Source organism: Curcuma longa, chromosome 2, assembly GCF_044706935.1.
Source record: "Curcuma longa cultivar G26 ecotype Majalengka, Jawa Barat chromosome 2, ITB_CL_G26_1.1, whole genome shotgun sequence".
Lineage (NCBI taxonomy): Eukaryota > Viridiplantae > Streptophyta > Magnoliopsida > Zingiberales > Zingiberaceae > Curcuma > Curcuma longa.
Window position 1 is genome coordinate 6,220,108 of NC_133862.1, and position 22,667 is coordinate 6,242,774.

The 22,667-nt window shown below is 39.2% G+C and overlaps 2 protein-coding genes, 1 long non-coding RNA gene and 1 pseudogene across 4 annotated transcripts; 2 read left to right on the plus strand and 2 right to left on the minus strand.

Annotated features, from left to right (window-relative positions):
* Window positions 1–390: 390 nt before the first annotated feature.
* On the minus strand, window positions 391–3,198 carry LOC141822242 (uncharacterized). The gene is made up of 2 exons (XM_074709684.1): window positions 2,601–3,198; window positions 391–611 (listed from the first exon to the last, which is right to left on the minus strand). The coding sequence occupies exon 1, from the start codon at window positions 3,177–3,179 to the stop codon at window positions 2,613–2,615; it is 567 nt and encodes a 188-aa protein (XP_074565785.1). The 5' UTR covers window positions 3,180–3,198; the 3' UTR covers window positions 391–611; window positions 2,601–2,612.
* Window positions 3,199–4,765: 1,567 nt separating this feature from the next.
* LOC141818753 (uncharacterized) lies at window positions 4,766–7,763 on the minus strand. Its single transcript, XM_074706205.1, has 4 exons — window positions 7,599–7,763; window positions 7,352–7,479; window positions 5,611–5,715; window positions 4,766–5,449 (listed from the first exon to the last, which is right to left on the minus strand). Exons 1-4 carry the CDS (start codon window positions 7,644–7,646, stop codon window positions 4,993–4,995), a joined length of 738 nt encoding a protein of 245 aa, XP_074562306.1. The 5' UTR covers window positions 7,647–7,763; the 3' UTR covers window positions 4,766–4,992.
* Window positions 7,764–8,198: 435 nt separating this feature from the next.
* Window positions 8,199–12,131, plus strand: LOC141818761 (uncharacterized). 2 transcript variants are annotated; one of them, XR_012600996.1, is made up of 5 exons: window positions 8,199–8,359; window positions 8,528–8,611; window positions 10,348–10,434; window positions 11,441–11,566; window positions 11,785–12,131. It is a non-coding gene; the product is annotated as an uncharacterized LOC141818761 (long non-coding RNA). The 2 variants fall into 2 exon arrangements; XR_012600997.1 differs by lacking the exons at window positions 11,441–11,566; window positions 11,785–12,131 and adding an exon at window positions 10,495–10,728.
* Window positions 12,132–12,743: 612 nt separating this feature from the next.
* LOC141821487 (protein DETOXIFICATION 48-like) lies at window positions 12,744–21,829 on the plus strand (annotated as a pseudogene).
* The last annotated feature ends 838 nt before the right edge of the window (window positions 21,830–22,667 follow it).

Below are 22,667 nucleotides of genomic sequence, written 5' to 3' on the forward strand. Positions count from 1 at the left end.
CCAGCCTCCGACCACGATTCAGCCAAAATCCGACCCGATCATCGTCGACAGTGAGCGCGCAGTGGGAGCTACTACCATCAAATTCGTCGAATTCCAACCACTTTCTTACCGGTTTCCACCGCCGGAATGAATGTTGGCGAGTGGCGCGTCAATCACAATCGAGACGACGACCGACGATGCCGAACAAGACAACGACAACGGCAAAAGGAACGGAGTCGCACATGAGAATGTCACGCAGCATAACAAACCCGTAACTACTACAAGTAATTTGGATAAAATTAAAACAATTTTAAGTAAATGAAAATAATAATTATTTTAATATAGAAGTGTATTATATTTGATCATTTTAATTAAATTAAATAAGAAAAAATAAATCAATTTAAATGCAAATAAGCTGGCAAAACATGAACATAAGGATGCATCAACAATACTCAAGACCTCAAGCTATTAATACAATGGCTAACTGTTTGCAAGCAAAGCTCCCGCAAAATACAAGAACAAATTGTAAAAGTTGGAAGGAAAAAAAGTTCTTGATCTGTTGGCCATAGCTAAGTAAACTAAGTTGGTAGGCACAAGAGACAGCAGAATATAGTTCATCGGCATACCGCTACCTGCAAGAGTTTGAATCAAGTATTACGCGAAAAGGATCGACAAAGATAAGCAAACAAAAAGAGTAGAGCACAAGACAACAAATCAGATGTTACCTCGAAAAGAAATACTTCTAACAACTACAATGCATTCTCAAGATCCAAGCTGACAACTTAGTACCAAGATAAAGGAACAAGAGTTAACAAAATTCTAAAAAGAGAAACAGTATATTGAGAACAGATATGCGGCTGTTCGATATGCTAAGTGTAGATTTAGAGAGATTATACCGATCTATTCTTGTGATGTTGAAGTTATAACACTACTGTAATCGAATATGTATAGAGTCTAGCCATGAACTGTATAACCATTTCAATGGAGACAATCAATTGTGTAGTAGTTCCAGAATGGCAACCACTTTTATAAATTTCACAAAAGATTGCATACTAAATAAATTGCATCGACTAATTGTGTGGTGAAAATTATGATATTATAGTGTGTATATTAGTAGAAACTAGAAACATCTTGTTACTTTTAGGTGGATCTATCAGAAAAGCTTCCGAAGAATATGGTATCGTAGTGTGTTAATAATCATTCTCATCAACAGCCTCATATTTTTATTTTCTCAAAAGCACATAGCTTCTTAGGAAATTAGGATGTCAGTCCTAGTAATCAATAACATGAAATAGTTTCATTAAGAAGAAAAACACGCAAAAAGGATTTCCTCAGAAAAAGATGGATTGAAAAGAGAATACAAGAGTCAGAATAGGGGCTTGTTCTTTCCATTACCCACCAAACATGCCCTAGTGTATATATGAAGATAAATTCATAGAAAAGGTATGAAGATACTTCTAGCTGATTCCTAGAGTTACTAGGAGAGCAAACTAATTACTTGTAACTTATATGGGTGTGAGAGAGGTTATAATAAATTAAAATTAATTAAGATTGTATGAACATGTCAAAAGACAACGAACAGGAGTCATATTAAGTGAAGTTGAAGTGGTTGTTATGCCATAGCACTGAGAACTGAAGTCCACAGATCAAACATAAAGGGATAATTAATGGCATTACCTCCGACCTGAAGACGAGATTATTATGTCTTCAACACAGAGAGCTTGACTCAAAAACAACCTTTTGCATATTAAAAACAAACTAAAGGCACATTGTATGCCTAGGAGTTGAAAATTCTCTCTTCTAAGAAGAGGCATGAAGCACTAATTATTCAGGTACCTCCTATAGTTGAGACTTACCGATTTTAACTTTGAAATTGTTGCTGTTAGTTTCGGATTCGTCTAAAAGGTTGGTTGGCAGGGTAATAGGATTTCTCTATTCTGAGTACCAAATTAGACCAAGGACAGCAAAGCTATTACTTGTAACTTATATGGATGTGAGAGAGGTTATAATAAAATAAAATCAATTAAGATTGTATGAATATGTCGAAAGACAATCAACCGGAGCCATATAAGTGAAGTTGAAGTGGTTGTTATGCCATAGCACTGAGAACTGAAGCCCACAGATCAAACGTAAAGGGATAATTAATGGCATTACCTCAGACCTGAAGAAGATTCTTATGTCTTCAACACATAGAGCTTGCCTCAAAAAACAACCTTTTGCATATTAAAAACCAACCAAAGGCACATCGTATGCCTAGGAGTTGAAAATTCTCTCTTCTAGGAAGAGGCATGAAGCACTAATTATTCAGGTACCTCCTATAGTTGAGACTTATTGATTTTAACTTTGAAAATGTTGCTGTTAGCTTAGGATTCATCTAAAAGGTCGGTTTGCAGGGTAATAGGATATCTCTATTCTGAGTACCAAATTAGACCAAGGATAGTATAGATGAGCAAGTTATTGTAAAGCATTCAATTAAGCTAGGATAGATCCAAAATCTTAGCCAATCAACAATAAAAAAAAGATTAAATGATAATAACAAATAAGATATGAAATGAAGAATTAATTCACATACAAACATGTAGTCGATCCAAAGGAAGATGTTGGAAAGGCAAATAAGTCACCTTTCTCGTTGATCACAGGTCATCCTCATTCCGGAGGTACTCCCCGGCGTCTGCCTGGCGGTTGACTATAATTGCATCGGCATGAGCCTTGCGGCAATCCTGGGTGGAACGAGCCGCGACCCCGAAGCCAAGGGGCAGGTCGGACATCGAGAAAACAACAACGCCGTCGCCGGGGTTTACGCCCTCGGTGATGCGGGCAAGGCCGGACTTAAGGACAGGGTTCCCGTAGAGGAAAGACATCTCGGAGGTGGGCTTAAGCCAGACCTTGCGGCGGGCGTGGGAGGCGAGGAGGTCAAGGGATTGGATGGTGAGGCGGAAGGAGCCGGTCTTGGTGAACTTGCCGATGCAGGTGCCGAGGGAGACGAGGCGCTCGCGGGAGACGCTGACTGCGCGGCGGACGAGCGACTCGGAGGCGTAGTAGACGCGGTTCTTGTGGAGGCGGAGGCAGTAGCGGCCAGGATCGTCGCCGGCGGGACCCTCGACGGCGGGGCGCTCGACGATGAGCTTGAGGTTTGGACCGGTGAACTTGAAAAGCTTCTCGAAGACGGCCGCCGTCTCCTTCTCGTCCAAAGGTCGCATTTTTGTGCCTCTACCTTCGAGGGTTTTGGCGATTAGGGATTAGAACAGAGCTTTTATACGGTCGGCGTAGGCTTGGTTTTCAGGATATTTCCAAGCCCTAACAAATCTTTTCAAAATATCCATAAACTTTCAATAATTCCAATTTGATCATCAAACTTGCTGAAATTTTACCTTTTCAAATTTTACAGAGATATCAATTAAATTTGATAAAAATTGTGAGAGTTTTTTAAAATACTAAATTAAAAATAATTTTCAGAAATATTTTACATTTTATCTTATTTAAATTATAATCTAAAGATCGACATTGCACGTCGGTCCTTTCTCGGTCGATCTCCGACCATGATTTGGTAAAATATCATGATTTGGCCAAAAACGTTCCCTGTGCGCCACTGTCAACGGCCATCGAGTCAGATTCCGACCAAATCACGGCCGGAGCCGGTCTCCGACTGCGATTCGGTCGGAATCCGACCCGATCGCCGTCGATTGCACACAGTGGGAGCGGCATTTTCCAAACAAATTACGTCGGATTCCGACCACTATCCGGCCGGAATCCGACGCCGACCGAAGCGCCGACAAGTGGTGCGTCGATCGCGACCGAAGCGGCAACTGACGGTGGTCGGACGACGCAGCGAGGGCGACAGCAACGGTGAGGGTCAGAGAGTCGCACACGGTTGCATACGAATTTAAAGGATGCTGTGCAGCATAGCAAATCCGTGTGTGGCATATATAAAAACAACAATAACAATGTATTTTTTTTATCTTTGATAAGGAAAAGTCACTTTAAGTTTTATTTGTTTATGTCAATGGTTGAAATTTCTCAAATAATATCTTCTTGCGTCTTTTAAACTATAATTTTTCTAACTACTCCAACAAATACAACAAATTCCCAATTCAACCATTTTTATAGAAGAAGAGTAGAACCGTAAAGATACCATTTCTCTTTCTTAATGAGAATGTTGAGGGTGCTATACTTTCAGTCATTACACTAGAAAAGGGACCTATAAGAAACATGTAAAAATGGAGAAATAATCTTATTATATATTGATACAAAGGTGAGTAAGGAACCACATGATATATTCCTAACTCGGTCAACATAGAAGTCATGCGGCATAATCCGAGATCTCTCCTGAAGAGACTTTCTCAACCAAGGCCTACTTTCCGAAGAGTCTTCCTAACAAAGGTCGACCTCCCGATGAGTCTTCTCAATAAAAACCGACCTCTCCCGAGGAATCTCCGTAACAAAAACCTTCCGACGTCTTGAGCAATCTGATTTGTCAATCTCTTTAGCTCAACCACCTCAGTTCGGCCCTATCAATCTCTTTAACTTAGCCGAACTTAATATACCTCTAGTACCAAGAACATGAGATAGCATGGTCAATCGGACATAAGATGGCATGACCCATAGATATAATTTTGAGCAATTTTTATCTACCCCCATGATTTGATGATATAAATGCAATCACACTAATAGGAAAATCAAATTGAAACTAAGTTTTGAATTTGCCCTTTTTCAGGAAAGTACATAATCAAATTGTAATCATGTAATAGTATAAACAGTATAAGCTAAATGCAATTACAGCTTAAGAAACTAATAAAATGTTTTTTTTGGGTCTAAATTTCCTACATGGATCCAGCAAGAACCTCCAGATCTTGAATCATTAGCATTCAATCAGTGCTATCGATGGTTATTTAATTAGCCTGAGAAAGTTTAATCCTACTGGATCACAACTTCCTGATGAGGAAGTTAAAAGTACTGTACAAGTGCTGCTGGATTATTTCAACACAACCATGAAAAAGGTAACTACTTGGAGTTTCAAGAGGAAGTACTCGCACGGCCAAACCTCTGTAGATGCAGCTGGTGCTTAGCTGCGGCAGCCTTATCAGCAGCCTCTCGTTTCATTGCTCGTTTTGCCCGTCTACCGGTGGGGTCTTTAGAGACTTCCTTCTTCGGGCCATGAGATGGACCGGCATCTGCTGCATCATCGTAACATTGTCGAACGACTGGACGTGCTTCTTTCCTTCCGGTACTCACATAGCCATTGCCACCCCATCTCCTATTCCCAATACGAATACTCGCCCTACTGATGTAATAGCTTTCATCTAGTTCGATATCATCTAGTTCTTGGTTGACTTCATTTTGAAGAAATTCTTCCAACAAATCGTAACCCTCTTCCTGCGACTCTACTTCTGGAGTATTTACATTTGAAGGTACAAACCAATGTGCCCTTAGGAGGAGACAAACACTCTCCTCAAACATGTAATCCTGAATGCTGCACAACCAAATCAAATTAAAACAAAAACCATATCAGCACTAACCATTTGGTGCAGTACCTGGAATTTTATATGGACCAACCCTACGCAAGGCTATATATTCAACAATATTCAATTTTATAATTTAAGATAAAACCACAGATGAAATATGACTACTAACCTGCCATCAAGTGAGCGATGAACATTCAGAAACTCAAATGGGTTCTTACACTGAGGACAAGTGTGCCTTTCATTGTATGTTGCCCATCTCAAAATGCAAGTCACACTGCCCAGAGCAAATATTGATGCTATCATTCTATTAGCAACAGATGCATAATCAGATTTTCACATAGAAAGTTTATTTCATTTGATTTCATTCAGTTAACGGCTGCATAATCAGAAACAAGTGTCAAAAAATAATGTGATGATTTTGCATTGGATTCTCATTAATAAAACAATGGTAGCAAATATTGCATAGCATGTACAAGATGCAGTTGAAATGTCAGGAACTTTTTTTTTTTTTCTTTTAGTAACCCGATAAAAGTATAAAATGGACATTCATAATCAGAGATGATATTTAGGTGATGAGAACAGTGTGAATGATTTCTTAATCTATTTACAAAGTAACTCTGCAAGTTGTAGAAAAGCATGGCTATGTAGCCACTCCATCTATGAATGGAGAAGAGCAATATGAGGTAGAAACAATCAGTGTGTCCAATTCAACTAGAACTTTCCTTTGATAAAGAGATAGGGAGCTGCTAGCAATTTCATATCACAAAAACAATATGAATCAATCATCGTGTTCCAATATTAAGTAAACAAAGAATAGGTATCTCAGCTCAGCTTCTCAGGTAAGTCAGAAGTCAATCATGAGAATTATAACAGAAAAGAAAGATATCTAAAAGCCTAGTATTCTCAAACAGCTCCATAATACAAGATTAAGACTAGGACTATCGCATCTCACAAACATTCATTCCCTACTATTCCTTCCTGATAGAAAAATGTCCATATTTTATCTTCAAAAGCTCCTGAAATTCAAATAGATCTCCTCAATTGTTGATCTGACTGTAGAAGGAAAAACTAGTTCTTGATTGATGATCTGATTTTTCTTGGACTGATTTGTTCAGATAGCCACAGCACTTGCAACTTTGAGTAGGCATTGCTGTGATGGAAATTATTAACTGCTAAACAGGAAGAATAGAGAGAGAGGGGGGATAAATATTCTATTGTCGGATTTTACCATACTTAAAAAGGTACAAAAGTGCCAAGACTATACTCGGTTTCTTATTCATTTTGTTTTGTTTTTCTAATCATATAGCAATGCTTTCTCCCCAATCACTACAATTCTCTTCTTAGTCCTGTTTCCACCAGCAAGAGCTATGCAACTTTCTTACTGTACTGAAGTTGGTGCGACCATGAAGGATTTTGGGACATAATATTAATTATCAAAATCATAGTTAAATTTTACATATTGAATGACCTTTATGTTGGCTTAAGAAAGCCACAGCCGATCAATAAAAAATTTCTAATCTTTATAGGAATGAAAATGAAACTAAGGCCAACAATAGAGAATCATGATATGCAACTATCAGTAATAATTTGCCAAAATCTACCTTTGCGAAAAATAAGGAGTTAGGAACAGATAAATACATGGTTGAGCTCAATGGAAAGATCACATTCAAGATTCACATGAATTGTTTCAGGACCTTGTAATTGTTACACTGAAGAAGCAAACACGGAAGCAAGCAGCCAAAACCACTCACTCTCCTAAAACCTAGAACATGCAACTTATAAATGAATAATCTACTATAAATCAAGTCCAAGGACACAGATAAACAAATATTAAAAAAAAAAGACGAGAAGCAAGCAGTCAAAGACTGGATCCAACAACATCTATGAACGCTACAAAGTTTCAGACAAACCAGTATGCGTGTTCGCAACCTTTTACAAGCGCCCTCTCCCGCAGAGCAATCTTTTCCAAGCAAATAGCGCAGACACCGCAATCCTCCCCCGATCCGACCGAATCACCGATCCCCTTCGCAACCATGACCTACACGGCACAAGAAAAAATAAGGGAAATAAATCCCAGGGTAAATCGAACAAATCACCAAAGAAAGCGGCAAAAGAAATGGGAGAAAGGGATTAGGGGAGAGTCGGATCCGGCGTTACCTTCTCCGCCGAGCGCGATGCGAGAGAGATCAGTTGATGGTCCTCCATGGATGCCGGAGAGGATCGGGGAGGCGAAGGAAGAGGGAGAGGTAGAGAGGGAGAAGAGCGAAGGGAAAGGGGAGATCGAGAAGGAGGAGAGAGAGGAAAGATTGGGGGAGAAGACGAAGGAGAATCTTCTATTTATCCGATTCGCGATGGTTTATTCGCCGAATATAATTCGGACTTTTTTATATTTACAGCCTCCGAAGTTTAGGAAATTCTTAAATACTTAAAATTTAAAACCTTCAAAGTAAAATAAAATAAATTCATCAAAAAATCTTAGACCAATTTATAATTTCATTTTCATTTTTAATAATTATTTTGACATCTAACATATTATTTTAGTTTTTTTTCGAATCAAAATAAAAAAATCGAATTTCCTTTGTGAATGGGTAAAAGATCATTTATGTTCATCCAAAATCAATTAAAATAAATAACTTTATTAATGTCTATAAATAGAAATTATAAATTATTTATAAATAATATTCATCGACTTATCAAACTTATAAATATATATAAGGAAAGTCTTTAAGATTCACGCTAGGATCGATAAACGGCTAGATCTTCCCCTCGGCGGAGGAGATCCACTCCATTCCACCGACGAGCTCAATTTCGATCTCGCCCCTCTCAATTTCGCCGAGATCCAGCAGTTCTTCGAATCCGTCGCCAGCTTCTTCACCGGCGGCGATAAGATTCCCTGGTGCGACCGCGACATCATCTCTGTGAGTTTTACTCCTTTCCCCTCCGGCGAAACCCCTCACCCTGCTAATTTCGCCTTCTTGGATCTTCCTTTTTCTATTGGTATTCCTTCAATGATGATTCCCTCCCTTTGATATACTTTCTCGATGCAAGACTCTGGAATTCGTGACTTAACTTACCTTCTCTTGCAGCCTCCTTGGATGCTTCAGTAGTCCACTACGAACAGAAATGGAGATTACTCGAGAAGCCGTCAAATCCTGGGACAGTGTATAGAGGTGTGTTCCTACTCTGTGCCAGTCTCTCATTTATATGTGATAAAAATTTAATCTGGCTGAAGTGCATTTCACATACTTAGCTAGTTAGTCGCTTAGTTTTTTGTTGGATTCCTCTGTGAAGCAATTCTTCATCAATTTCAGAGATGTAAAAACATAGATATATCACTTTTTTTCTTGTTTACATCATGCACACAATGAAAGACTAGTCTAGTTAGATAAAAATAGCATTGTAAGTATATTAACTTCAAGTCCTCCAGATAGTAGATGTTAAATATCTCATTTTGTTTGTATTTATTTTAAACGAGAGCATTGTAGCTCAAAATATCAATAAGCAAACCCAGTGAATAGAAAAATGTAATTGTAAAATGGTATAACAATATATGCTGGCAAGGTTTAGATTATGAATGATTTTAATACTTGCCAGAAATATAAGTAAAATTACCCAGGAGATGCTATGTAAAACAAATATGAAAATGAATTGGTCATTTAAAGAAATACATTATACATGCTGGGCATTCTAGTGCTCTTTTATGCATCCTATGTGTTGGATAAAGACTGCTTCATATGAAACTTTAAAATAGTTAAGTATATGGTGTTTGTTGTTAGTATTCATTCAAGAAAATGATATGACAAAAAATACTTATATTTTTTTGTGATTATATTCATTTTCTTTTTTACAACACTGGTCTTTCAAAATTATTTTTATTTATCAACCTCTAGGTTGATAGAATGCTATCCAAAATACTAGTAACAATTTGATACTCCCAATGTTAGGCATCTTTCCAATTCCAATGGCTCGCTAGTCACTAGTTTTAGTATTTTATTGGCTTTATTTTTATCACCTTTCAGGCAAAGATTACTAATGGTTCAATTCAAGAGTGTGTTATGGATCATTTAATATATATATGGAAATATCGGATTTATCAATTGCTCCACAAATGTATAAAATATTGTAGTATTATTGTTCGGTTGACAGTTTTTCTTAAGAGAAAAAGTTATATGTAGATACGATAATATGATGATAGTTCCAGGATGTTGGTTGTATTTAACTCATTCAAATATGCTAATGGCTGACATTGAATGGCTCACTTTGATGTGTATGAATATTTTCATCTGAATTTCCAATCTGATGTAGGTAAATCTTGTTGTCATAGTAAAACTTGCTCCTTAGCTACTACTCTCGGTAGCTAAGATTTGAGAAACAGTTTATAGCTTATAAATGTAAGGTTATGTGAATTGTAGGATCCTTATGTGGTTTGCAACCTCCATCAATCGATTGAAATGTTAGATTCAATGGAATCCATATACATTTCCACAACGGTATGATACTATCCATTTTGGGCCCAAGCCCATATGATTTTGTTTTTGAACTTTGCCCAAAAGACCTCATACTAATTGAGATATCTTCCATCTTATAATACCAGGATCTTTTCCATGTATTTCTAACGTGGGATTTTAATTGTATCCCAACATGAAACTCATTCTAGTCAATTGAAACAATTTATCTTTCAATCAATTGAAACTCATTCTAGTCAAATCAAGTGCAACAGAGAATTTTCTGTTTCTGAACAAAGAATTTACAATCCACTCAGCAGCTAATTTAACACTATAGTCCCCTTAATTTGCTCGGATATCTCAACTTCACTCGCTTTACTGCTAAGATTGCTCAAAAATTTTATAATTGACCTTGACCACAAACTACACTAGAAAACTTATCAGATGTTTCTTGGTTGAAGTTTTTTTAAAACCAGGTTGCTCCTACGGATTGCAAACAAGCCGAGCTGATCCTCTGAAGAAGGTGGCGGTGGATCGATTTGCTAAAGGTAAAAAAAAGCTTCCTCTATTCAAAACTGGAAAATTGATCTCTTGTTCATCCACAACAGGTGGTGTGTGGTTGGGTGGTTGCTAGGGAGAAACAAAGGCCAGTAGTACCTTTTCCCTTTGTCGTTGTTCCCTTCCATACTTGCACATGATGAATGCGACACATCCAATCCAACTCCAGGGCATTTGTCGTCATATTAATTCCATCGAAATCAATAATTAGAGAAAAGTTGTCCCACATTTCTCAAATTATTGGATGTCTTGTTGTGAGAGTCGTAATTTGATAACTCAAGTTTTCAACCGGTCATTAAGATAAATTTGAAAGTGCCACGGTCCTACACTAACAGTTTGTTTGGGAGGAAGTGAGGAAAAGGGAGAGAAGGGTAAGGAAGGAGAAAGAGAATCTTGATCCTTGTTTGGGATGGAGTGAGTTAAGGAGGGGAAGAGGAGAGAAGGGTAAACTTTCCCCTTGCATGCTCATGAATCAACATAATTCTTTACATCCTAATTTGGGGTGTAAAAAAAGGGAAGGAAAATTTAAAAAATATTTATTCTAATTTTATTCTTATGTTAAAATATTAATTATTAAAATAACTCATCTATTAGGTTTTTGCACCATGGCTTCTCATCACATAACGCAATTGTCACAGGATCTCATCGCTCGTACTCCTCAACGTCGACCTTTATCGTAAATTTCTCCGAATATAAAACTCAAGAGAATAAAAATATATATATAAATATTGATTTATTTTTTGTCATACCAAAATATACAAATTCTGTATTTCACATATTTATTATGTCTACTCATTATTTATTTAAATTTTTTTATTTATTTAAATCATAAATATTAATTTTTGTTGGTTTTATGAGCTATATATATATTTTTGACATATAGATTTATTTTAAAAAGTAAAAGTATTTTTATAATTTTATATATTTAACCTTTATTTCCTTTTCTTTTAAGGGATACTTTAACCGTTGATCTCTCAATTTAATTTTTTCCTTCAGCCCAAACATCCCAACTGGGGATCAAACTGCAGTACTTCAAGTTTCCTCCAAGTTACCTAATTGCTGCACTATGGTTCAGGGGACTTTCATTGACCAAGCTTGAGGATGACACGAGATGATTAGAAGGTAATATACTGATATGTTGTGCATCTTTCCGTACGTGTAGCGTCCACGATTGAGTGTGTAAGTGATCTGGATGGTCTGCCCACTTAGTCATAGACTTGTCACATACGGGAAGACGTGCAGTATAACGAAATTCTCTCTATATATATATATATTTTTTTTTATTTTTAAATTTTCCTCCAATCAATAATTTCTGAAAACGATTTGTTATGTTTATACAGTTCGATACCAGCTTAAAATTTTAGCCTTATCTGAATCAGCATCAGAGAGAGAGGACTAAGTAGGTCAGGGGATGCCTTCACTTCATGTGATGATTCTGGATACCAACAATGAACATTTAATGGCTGATGAAGGGACGAACAAGTCTTCTACCGGCAGACAAACACAGACGTCCATTTCATTGGCTACTTTGGAGCTTATCTGGATGCGTCATGAGCTTGTCTCCGGGGTAATGGTGCAACGGTAAAACATCGGAGTTGTGACCTAGGGATTCGTGGTTCGATCTCCAACTACGGCGTATTTACAAGAATTTTCTTTCAAATGGGGAACATAATCAAAGAATGCTAGACATCTGAATTGACCGTCGTATGCGCTTCCCGATTTACCCTGGTGGTCGGTGGGAAATTTTCGTGGGACCGGACCGGCCACCTCCAGGGATTGAGTCCATGAGATTGACTAGGATTTATCATTTTTTTTTATGCATGAGTTTTTCAATTCAATCCGATCGATCCTGCCCGGTTTTAAAGAGTTGTATTGGTTGTGAAGGATTTTGACACAAACTGTATTGACGATTTCAACTGGGCATTATTGTTATGATTTTTGTCAAATATTTTTTGGTAAAAAATTAAGTAATAGATAATTGAAACTATATTTGTTTGATTAATTGGACAGTGACAGGTTCAGCAATAAGACAGGGACTTAGCCCCCGGATTAGGATTTAGCCCCCGGATTAGGGTTTAACCCCCTGATTAAGTGCAGGGTTAAAGTGACGAAACTTAGAGTAGTGTAGTTTAGGATTTAAATGATTTTCGTGTATATTTGGATGTTTAATTTGGAGAAAAAAATGTAATTAGAGTATAATAATAAATTTTCCCACTAACTTGATAATATGTTTAATTTTGATTAAAAAATAATTTTAAAAACAATCAAAAGCACCTTTAAAAGGTCAAAATTGTTTTAAATGACTATTACAAAAGTTGTGGCTAATCGTTTAGTTAGTAGTCCGTTACTGGCGGTTGTAATAATTTTTTTAATTTATTTTTACACTTTGTAATACGAATAAGAGTATTTTTATAATTGTTATAACATACGGTAAATTGGAGTGTGTCCTTTTATTAAAAAAACTCCCCAATTGCAAACTGGACTTTGTGATCAGTCCCCATCCAACTTTTTCTTTGCATGCACTCCCCAAACTTAGTTTCAACTCCCCCAATTCATGAATTTACAAGTCTACCCCTTCTCTCGCTTCAGTCTCCTTTTCTCCCCATTTTCTTAATTAAAAAAAAAAGACAGATAATCACCCTCCCTCTCCCCCTTTTCTTAATAAAAAAAGACAGATAATCACCCTCCCAGTCACTTACTGCTATGGCAACGCAGGTGTTCGTCGCGGCCGCCTCGCCGGACCTCCTCCTCCTCTCCTTACTCCACCCGCTCCGCGTCTTCCTCCGCTCGCAGAACATCACCCTCCCAGTCACTTACTGCTCCTCCTTCTGCGTGGCGCTCCATGGCACGCTTACGTACCTTCTCGCAGTTCGCCTCCGCCTCGGCATAGCTGGCGTGGCGGCAGCCATGGTGTGGACCAACCTCAACCTCCTTGTCTGCCTCCTCCTCTTCGTTCTTCTCTCTAGATCCTGCCGCGATACGTGTCCCGGTGGTGGAGTTGGCTTCCTCTCCGGCGAGTGCTTCCGCGGGTGGCCAGCGCTGCTCCGCCTTGCGGCGCCGTCTTGTGTCTCCGTCTGCCTCAAGTGGTGGTGGTACGAGCTGATGATCCTCCTCAACGGCCTGCTCGCGCACCCCCGCGATGCCGTGGCCTCCATGGGCATCCTCATCCAGACCACCTCCCTCGTCTACGTCTTCCCCAATGCGCTCAGCTTCGGCGTCTCCACCCGCGTCGGCAACGTCCTAGGCGCCAACCGCCCGGCTAAGGCCCGCGCTGCCACTCCTGCCGCCCTCGCCGCAGCCCTCGGCCTCGGCCTCGCCGCCACCGCCTTCACCGCCTCCATGCGCCACCAGTGGGGACGCCTCTTCACCCGCGACCTCGAAATCCTCCACCTCACTACTCTCGCGCTCCCCATCGCCGGTCTCTGTGAGCTCGGCAACTGCCCACAGACGGCCGGTTGCGGCGTCCTCCACGGCAGCGCCCGCCCGACCACCGGCACCAACATCAACCTTGGCTCCTTCTACTTGGTCGGCATGCCGGTGGCAATCCTCCTCAGCTTCGTCGGAAAAATGGGCTTGCCGGGGCTGTGGCTGGGGCTCCTTTCGGCGCATGCTACGTGCGCCGCCCTCATGACCGGCGCCGTCGCCAGAACAAATTGGGCATAGAAGGCAGAGCGCGCCAGACGCTTAACCGACTCTTCTTCTTCTCCTCCTTCAATCATTCCAATTGCTAATTGCAATGACATAATTCCAATTACCCCAATAACTACTCTGTCTCCCATCTCCGTGGAAGCCGAGAAGACGAAGACCACCCCAACACTAGAAGACATTCGAGATCCTTCATTAATGGTGATCCAGAAATAGCTCCAGTCGACTGGAATATAATCCCAGTCGAGTCAGTTTCGTCACTGTTCGAGATCAGTCGACTATAGTTAAAACTCAGTCGACTGAAAGTGGGTCTACGACAAAGAATGGCTGGAATGAGCTTCCAGTCGAGTCCAATTTGGTTCTGTGCGGGGTTAGTCAACTGGATACAAATTATAGTGGACTAGGATCATATTCAGTCGACTGAATATCTGAATCAGTCGATTGATATCAATTCAGTCAGCTGATTAAAAGTATCAGTTGAGTGCAATGCTGAAGGTGGCATTGATTTGGAAGACTACAATGATACAAAAAAATGATTATGGAGCTTTTCTTGCAAAAATGACATCTTTAACAATGAGTAGACTACAATAACTAATTAAAGATATATTTGGAAGATACAGATATATTATTTTTCCTATGAATACCAGGTGGCATTGATTTTTGTTGGTTTATAAACAAGATGAAGTGATATTTAAAATGTGGAACTCCATGCATGATTCATTCTCAGTTGGGACTGCAAAAGTCTTTGTAAGTTTAACTATATTATATTTAAATAGAAATTTATTTAAAATTAAATTTTGAGTCATGTTTGTTTATTGTTTGCTATTTGTGTTTTGCAGATAAAATTTTTGGCTGCTTCCATATGACATTTATCAGAATTCAACATTGTTAGTGTGGATGTGTTAAGAGAACCCTGTCGGCAATAAGGTGCAACCATCGATTGTGGAGTTTATACATGCATGTGGGTGGAATGTCTAGCCCGTGACATGACTGACATATGGAGCTATGATTTTGGTTAAGAAGTATCGGATTTTGAATATTATATGTCTATATTACTTTGTTGGTTTAAATTATGTAATGAATGTAAACATTTAGTTGTTGTAATGTCTTGAGATTGCAATAAAAATATCATGAGAATGTGGAAAATATGAATTTTTAGTACACATTGTGGATTATTAAGTACAAATTACTTGAGATTGAGTATGATTTTATGTGGGGCCGCTAAGGTGGCGGATTCCACCTTTTGTAGAAGAGTATGATTTGATGAAATTTGAGTATAAAATTTCAATGACACCACCACCATGATCTTGATGCAACCTCACATATATGTGGTTTGGTCACCAAGTAGAAAACAAACCAAGAGTGAGCTTGTCATTGCTATTTCACCCCAAAGAGAATGCCAAGATCAAGTGTACTCTGAGTACAAAATGTGAAAATGATAGTACACATTGTGGATAATTCAGTACAGATTACTTGAGATTGGGTATGATTTTACGAAATTTGAGTATAAAATTTCGATGACACCACCACCATGATCTTGATGCAACCTCAAATATGTCTGATTTGATCACCAAGTAGGAAAACAAACCAAGAGTGAGTTATCGTGCATTAAAGTTCGGCCGTGATTTACGATTTGGGTTTTAAAACACGATACAATGACCTCAGTCGACTGCGAAGGGTCTCCAATCGAGTCCAAATTGTCTCTGGTCATTGTCAGTCGACTGGAAATAAATATCAGTCGACTGATATAAGGTTGATACTAAACCATGTACATGTGAGGTTGCCTCATGGTCATCATGGTGGGGGTGTCATCTCAACAATACTCAAATTTATTAAAATCGTACTGGATCTCACTCGATTTATACTGTAATTTACACAATGAGTACTGAATTTTTCTTATTTTGTACTAAAATTTCACTTGCTCTTGGCATAACCCAAACTAGTGAAATAAAAATGGTTAGTAAACTCTTGACATGGTTTCCACCATGGTTACTAGACCATACATATGTGAGGTCGCATCAAGAGTAAAATATTTCAAAGTAGTGTAAAAGTAATAGTGAGCTCACTCTTGACATGTTTTTCTACATGGTTACTAAACCATGTACATGTGAGGTTGCCTCATGGTCATCATGGTGGAGGTGTCATCTGAACTATACTCAAATTTATTAAAATCATACTGGATCTCACTCGAATTATACTGTAATTTCCACAATGAGTACTGAAATTTCTTTATTTTGTACTAAAATTTCACTTGCTCTAGGTAATCCCTTCGTGGTGAAATAATAATAGTAAGCTCACTCTTGACATGTTTTTCTACATGGTTACCAAACCATGTACATGTGAGGTTGCCTCATGGTCATCATGGTGGGGGTGTCATCTCAACAATACTCAAATTTATTAAAATCGTACTGGATCTCACTCGATTTATACTGTAATTTACACAATGAGTACTGAAATTTTCTTATTTTGTACTAAAATTTCACTTGCTCTTGGCATAACCCAAACTAGTGAAATAAAAATGGTTAGTAAACTCTTGACATGGTTTCCACCATGGTTACTAGACCATACATATGTGAGGTCGCATCAAGAGTAAAATATTTCAAAGTAGTGTAAAAGTAATAGTGAGCTCACTCTTGACATGTTTTTCTACATGGTTACTAAACCATGTACATGTGAGGTTGCCTCATGGTCATCATGGTGGAGGTGTCATCTGAACTATACTCAAATTTATTAAAATCATACTGGATCTCACTCGAATTATACTGTAATTTCCACAATGAGTACTGAAATTTCTTTATTTTGTACTAAAATTTCACTTGCTTTAGGTAATCCCTTCGTGGTGAAATAATAATAGTAAGCTCACTCTTGACATATTTTTCTACATGGTTACCAAACCATGTACATGTGAGGTTGCCTCATGGTCATCATGGTGGGGGTGTCATCTCAACAATACTCAAATTTATTAAAATCGTACTGGATCTCACTCGATTTATACTGTAATTTACACAATGAGTACTGAAATTTTTCTTATTTTGTACTAAAATTTCACTTGCTCTTGGCATAACCCAAACTAGTGAAATAAAAATGGTTAGTAAACTCTTGACATGGTTTCCACCATGGTTACTAGATCATACATATGTGAGGTCGCATCAAGAGTAAAATATTTCAAAGTAGTGTAAAAGTAATAGTGAGCTCACTCTTGACATGTTTTTCTACATGGTTACTAAACCATGTACATGTGAGGTTGCCTCATGGTCATCATGGTGGAGGTGTCATCTGAACTATACTCAAATTTATTAAAATCATACTGGATCTCACTCGAATTATACTGTAATTTCCACAATGAGTACTGAAATTTCTTTATTTTGTACTAAAATTTCACTTGCTTTAGGTAATCCCTTCGTGGTGAAATAATAATAGTAAGCTCACTCTTGACATATTTTTCTACATGGTTACTAAACCATGTACATGTGAAGTTGCCTCATGGTCATCATGGAGGGGGTGTCATCTCAACAATACTCAAATTTATTAAAATCGTACTGGATCTCACTCGATTTATACTGTAATTTACACAATGAGTACTGAATTTTTCTTATTTTATACTAAAATTTCACTTGCTCTTGGCATTCCCTTGGTGGTGAATTAATAATGGCACTCTCACTATTGCTTTATTTTCCTACTTGGTTACTAAATCATATATATGTGAGGTCGTATTAATAGTAAATTTGCTACAAAATAGTGAAATAATAATGACACTCTCACTCTTTACTTGTTTTCCTACTTGGTTACTAAACCATACATATATGTGAGGTTGCATCAAGATCATGATGGAGGTGTCATCTGAACTCTTTACTTAAATTTCTTAAAATTGTATTCAATATTAATCAATTTATACTAAAATTTCTACAATGTGTACCGAAATTTTACTATTTTATACTAAGAGTACACATGCTCTTGGTATTCACTTTGTGGTGAAATAATAATTGTAAACTCACTCTTGACATATTTTCCTACTTGGTAACTAAACTATATATATATGTGAGGTTGCATCAAGATCATGGTGTATGTGTCATCTAAACTCTATACTCAAATTTTCTAAAATTGTACTCGATTTCAATAAATTTGTACTGAAATTTCTAAAATGTGTACTGAAATTTTACTATTTTGTACTAACAATACATTTGCACTTGGCATTTCCTTGGTGGTGAAATAATAATGGCACTCTCACTCTTGCTTTATTTTCCTACTTAGTTATCTAATATATATATATATATATATATAAGGTTGCATTAAGAGTAAATTTGCTGCAACGTAGTAAAATAATAATGATACTCTCAATCGTGACTTGTTTTCCTACTTGGTTACTAAGTCATATATATGTGTGAGATTACATCAAAATCATGGTGGAGGTGTCATCTGAACTCTATACTCAATTTTTCTAAAATTGTACTCAAAGATTTAAGTATAAGCGGACTATTACAGTATACATTGTAAAGATTTAAGTATAAATTATTTTTAGATTGAGTACTAATTTAAGAAATTTGAGTATAAATTTTCGGTGATCCCCCATCAAAAACTTGATGCAACCTCACATGTAATTAGTAATTAAATAGCAAAAAACAAGCTAACTTGCTACCATTTTTATTTTATGTAAAAATTTAAGTATAAATTATTTGAAATTGAGTACTAATTTTAAAATTTTGAGTATAAAGTTCTGGTGGCTCTTGAGTGAGGGCTATGTAAGCTTTGTTCCAGGAGGCATCGATTGAGAAGTGTCCATCTTCACATATCGTGCATAACTTCTCAACGCCTCTGAGGGCTAAACATCATGAAAGTAACCCACCATGAGTGTAGAGTCCCTTACAGGCATTTTATCGAATAGCTCCACTGCTTCACGCAAAAGTCCAAATTTCATAAAACCATTAATCATAATGTTGCCTAAAAGACATTTGGAGAGGAAATGCCTTTATACACTCGGAGTGCATCGTCGATGGAGCCGCAATGAATGTAGGTGTTGAGAGGAAAAGAGAGGCCTCGAGGCCCGCAGAGATGAGGCGGGCGTGGAGCATCCGGCCATGAGAGATGGAGCCGAAGTCAACGCATGCTGTCATTGTGTCGGAGAGCTCCTGAGTGAGAGTCATGCAAGCTTTGTTCCAAGAGGTACCGGCCGAGGAGTGCCCATCTTCACAAGTTGTGTATTGATCCTCAACCCCTCTGAGGGCTGAACATCACGGAAGTAATCCACGATGAGTGTATTCTAGGAAGTAGAGTCCCTGATCGACATTTTATCAAACAACTCCACTGCTTCACGCAAATACTCAAATTTTGTAAAACTATTGATCATGATGTTGCTAGAAAATACATTAGGAGAGGAAATATCGTTGTACACTCAGAGCGTGTCATCAATGGAGATGCAGTAAATGTAGATGTTGAGAAGATGATTCTGGAGGAGAAAGAGGTCTCGAGGACTGCAGAGATGAGGCGAGCGTTGAGCAGTTGACGAGCGTTGAGCAGTCGACCATGAGATATGGAGCTGGAGGTGACGCATGCTGTTATTGCGTCGGAGAGCTCATGAGTGAGGGTCATGTAAACTTTGTTCCAAGAGGTACCGAGTGAGGTGTAGGCCTTGGTTTGAGGGAGAAGAGTGGAAGGCAAAGAATAAGAAGAAAAGTAAACGAGGATGTCATCGAGCGAAGCCATGGGAGCTTTATCCCATCAAGAGTTTCAGATCTGCAAGATCAATAAGCTGGGAGTTTTTCCCATCAACGCCTTCCATCCCAATCTCGCATCCTCCACCGTCGACGAGGATTTCGTAGAGCCCCATCATCTATGACTTTCGCCTTCTCCTTAGACCTACAGTTCGTTAATCGACCGCACTTCACCTTTCTCTCCAACCCTCCGTCGCTGTCCCTCCTCCCTCTCCGCCATCGTCGATACCTCTTTGGGTTGGACAACGGTCACACCTCTTTGGATGATCTCCATGGATCCTTTTATGTCAGAGCTGAACCCTCGCCGCATCTTCTTGACTTCGAGGTCACCAAGGAGCTCTCCCGTGAACTGTTTCGTCGAGTGAAGGGCCTCTTCTACACCATCGCTGATGCGGCCGTCTACTCTTCTGATGTCGTCGAGAAAATCTCGAAGTAGAGTGGTTGTGTCGTGAAAGAAATAGAGGAGAAGGAAATGAGAGAAAGGAAAGTTAATTAATAAGGGCAAATAGGTAAATTGATGTATTGGGGGAGTTGAAACTAAAACTTAGGGAAACTAGGGAGTGCATGCAAAGAAATTCTTACCTGGGGACTGAACACAAAGCTCAGTTTTGCTTTGGGGATTTTTCAGCAAGTCTCCCTTATCATAAAATCGATCATATAGAATTACAAAAGTGACCGATTCTATTTTTTATTGAATAAATGTATAATTATTTAACTGACCATTTAATATATATTATTATTATTATTATTATTATTATTCATGATTCTAAAAAAATTGAAGGTGCTTTTTGACTTTTGCCCCTTTCTTTTACCATCTACGAAATCCCAACTCCATCCGTACGCCTCCAAACCCGTGAGCGCAGGCTGTTACACAAAACAGCGCCCGCTCACGAGGACAACGGTCCCCTTCCACATTCTCTAACTCATTCAAACCCATTAATATTTCTAATATTTCTTCCTTCTTTTTCAACACATCAAATATAATTTTAATCACAAAAAATATTCATATTTAATTTATATATCAAAAAATATATATACCTTTCACATCCAGCTTCAATCAATGCCACGAAGCTTCCTGGAAACTCACCTCCCCCCTCCCTCCCTCTCTCTCTTTTTAACTCGTCCCTCTCCTTTCCTTCCTTCCCCATCCGCTCCCGCTCAAGTAATCAGATCGCCATGACGATAATCGATTCCTTCCTCAGATCCTTCCAGAAGAAGACCAAGAGCAAGAAGAAGAAGAGCAGAGGCCTCTCCGTCACTTCCTCCTCCTTCTCCTCTTCCTCCTCCGACGACTATTCCATCGCCTCCGCCGCCTCCGCCGCCTCCGCCGCCTCCGCCGCCGCCGCCTTGCAGACCACCCCCCGATCCGTCCTCCCTGCCTCCTCCTCCTTCCTGCGCGACTTCTTCGCCCTCTTCGACCGCGACGGCGACGGCAAGATCACCCGCCTCGAGGTCGAGTCCGTGCTGCGTCGCCTGGCCCCCGCCCACGACCCTCCCACCGCCGAGGAGGTCGCGTCCATGGTCGCCGAGGTCGACCGCGACGGCGACGGGTGCATAAGCCTCGACGAGTTCGCGGCCGTCGAGGCCGCGCTCGTCGCCGGCAGCGCCGCTGCCGGCGACGACGAGCAGGAGCTCATGAGGGAGGCCTTCGCGGTGTTCGACGCCGACGGCGACGGGAAGATCTCGGCGGAGGAGCTCCACGGGGTGTTCGATCTGCTGTTCGGCGACCGCGACTGCACCGTCGAGGAGTGCCGGCGGATGATCCGCGGCGTCGACACGGACGGCGACGGGTTCGTGGGGTTCGACGAGTTCGCGACGATGATGATGGACGGCGCGGAGGCGTTCTAGCGATCGGCAACGATGGGGAATGGACGGTTGGATGGATGGATGGCGACAGTGTGAATCTAGAAGTTTCTTGGTTATGTTTGGGATATCTTTTTTTTTGTTCCTTTTTTCTTTGTAAAAAATTCCTTAAAAAGATAATGATCCGTCGATAATCTACATCATGAAAACAATTAATTAACTTATCTTAGTAAGTGTTTTTGATGATAAAGAAAGAAGAGAATTAAGATAATTGGAGCTTAATTCTCTTATTATTTAAACTTATCGTGTAGATTAAAAGTGGAAACAATGGATAAGGCTCCATTGAAAATTTGAAGCGACTTATAAGAACATGACTACATAAAATGTAGTAAACATTATAAACACTCGAGTTATCCTAACTAACAAAAAATTAAATGAATTCAAGTGTTTTGTGCACATGTACCATTAGTCGCGGTAGAACTATCGCGAGGAATCAAAGGATTAGACACGTGGCACGAACGAAATAGTCAAAAGTCAAGTTGAGTTATAGGTCAAGGATTGAGTGAGATCAAACAGAGCTCAAGATTGAATCTTGACGGAATCCAAACTCCATTTAGGATTGAGATATTGACTTCACTGTTCTCGACTCTCTAAGACTCCACTGTTCTTACTTTTGACTCTCTAAGACTCGACCACTCTCACTCTTTATTGCCCAACACTTGATCACTCTAGCTCTCGATTCCTTAAAACTCAATTGCTCCCACTCTGAACTCTGAAAGACTCAGTCGCTCCCGCTCTTAACTCCTTAAGATTTGATTGCTCATATTCTCGACTCCTCTGGACTCAATCGCTCTCTATCCTGACGACCCAAGCCCTCCTTAAAGGTTAGGGAATAGTTAAGCCCTACTAGATTACAAGCACGTCCCAAAGGTTCTCTAGGAGAATAAACAAGATGCATACGACAAAGACTGAACCATTGAAACCTAACTCCCCATCGCGAACCACAAAGACTCGTGAACTAATCAAATAGATGTTTAAGATTTAAGATTTAGGATTTAATATGTTGT

Coding starts and splice junctions, on each gene's coding strand:
- LOC141822242 (XM_074709684.1), bottom strand. CDS start 3,179: ATGCGACCTTTGGACGAGAAGGAGACGGCGGCCGTCTTCGAGAAGCTT.
- LOC141818753 (XM_074706205.1), bottom strand. CDS start 7,646: ATGGAGGACCATCAACTGATCTCTCTCGCATCGCGCTCGGCGGAGAAG. Junction 5,716..7,351: donor GGTTGCGAACACGCATACTG/GTTTGTCTGAAA, acceptor TGCTCTGGGCAG/TGTGACTTGCATTTTGAGAT. Junction 5,450..5,610: donor CATCGCTCACTTGATGGCAG/GTTAGTAGTCAT, acceptor TTGGTTGTGCAG/CATTCAGGATTACATGTTTG.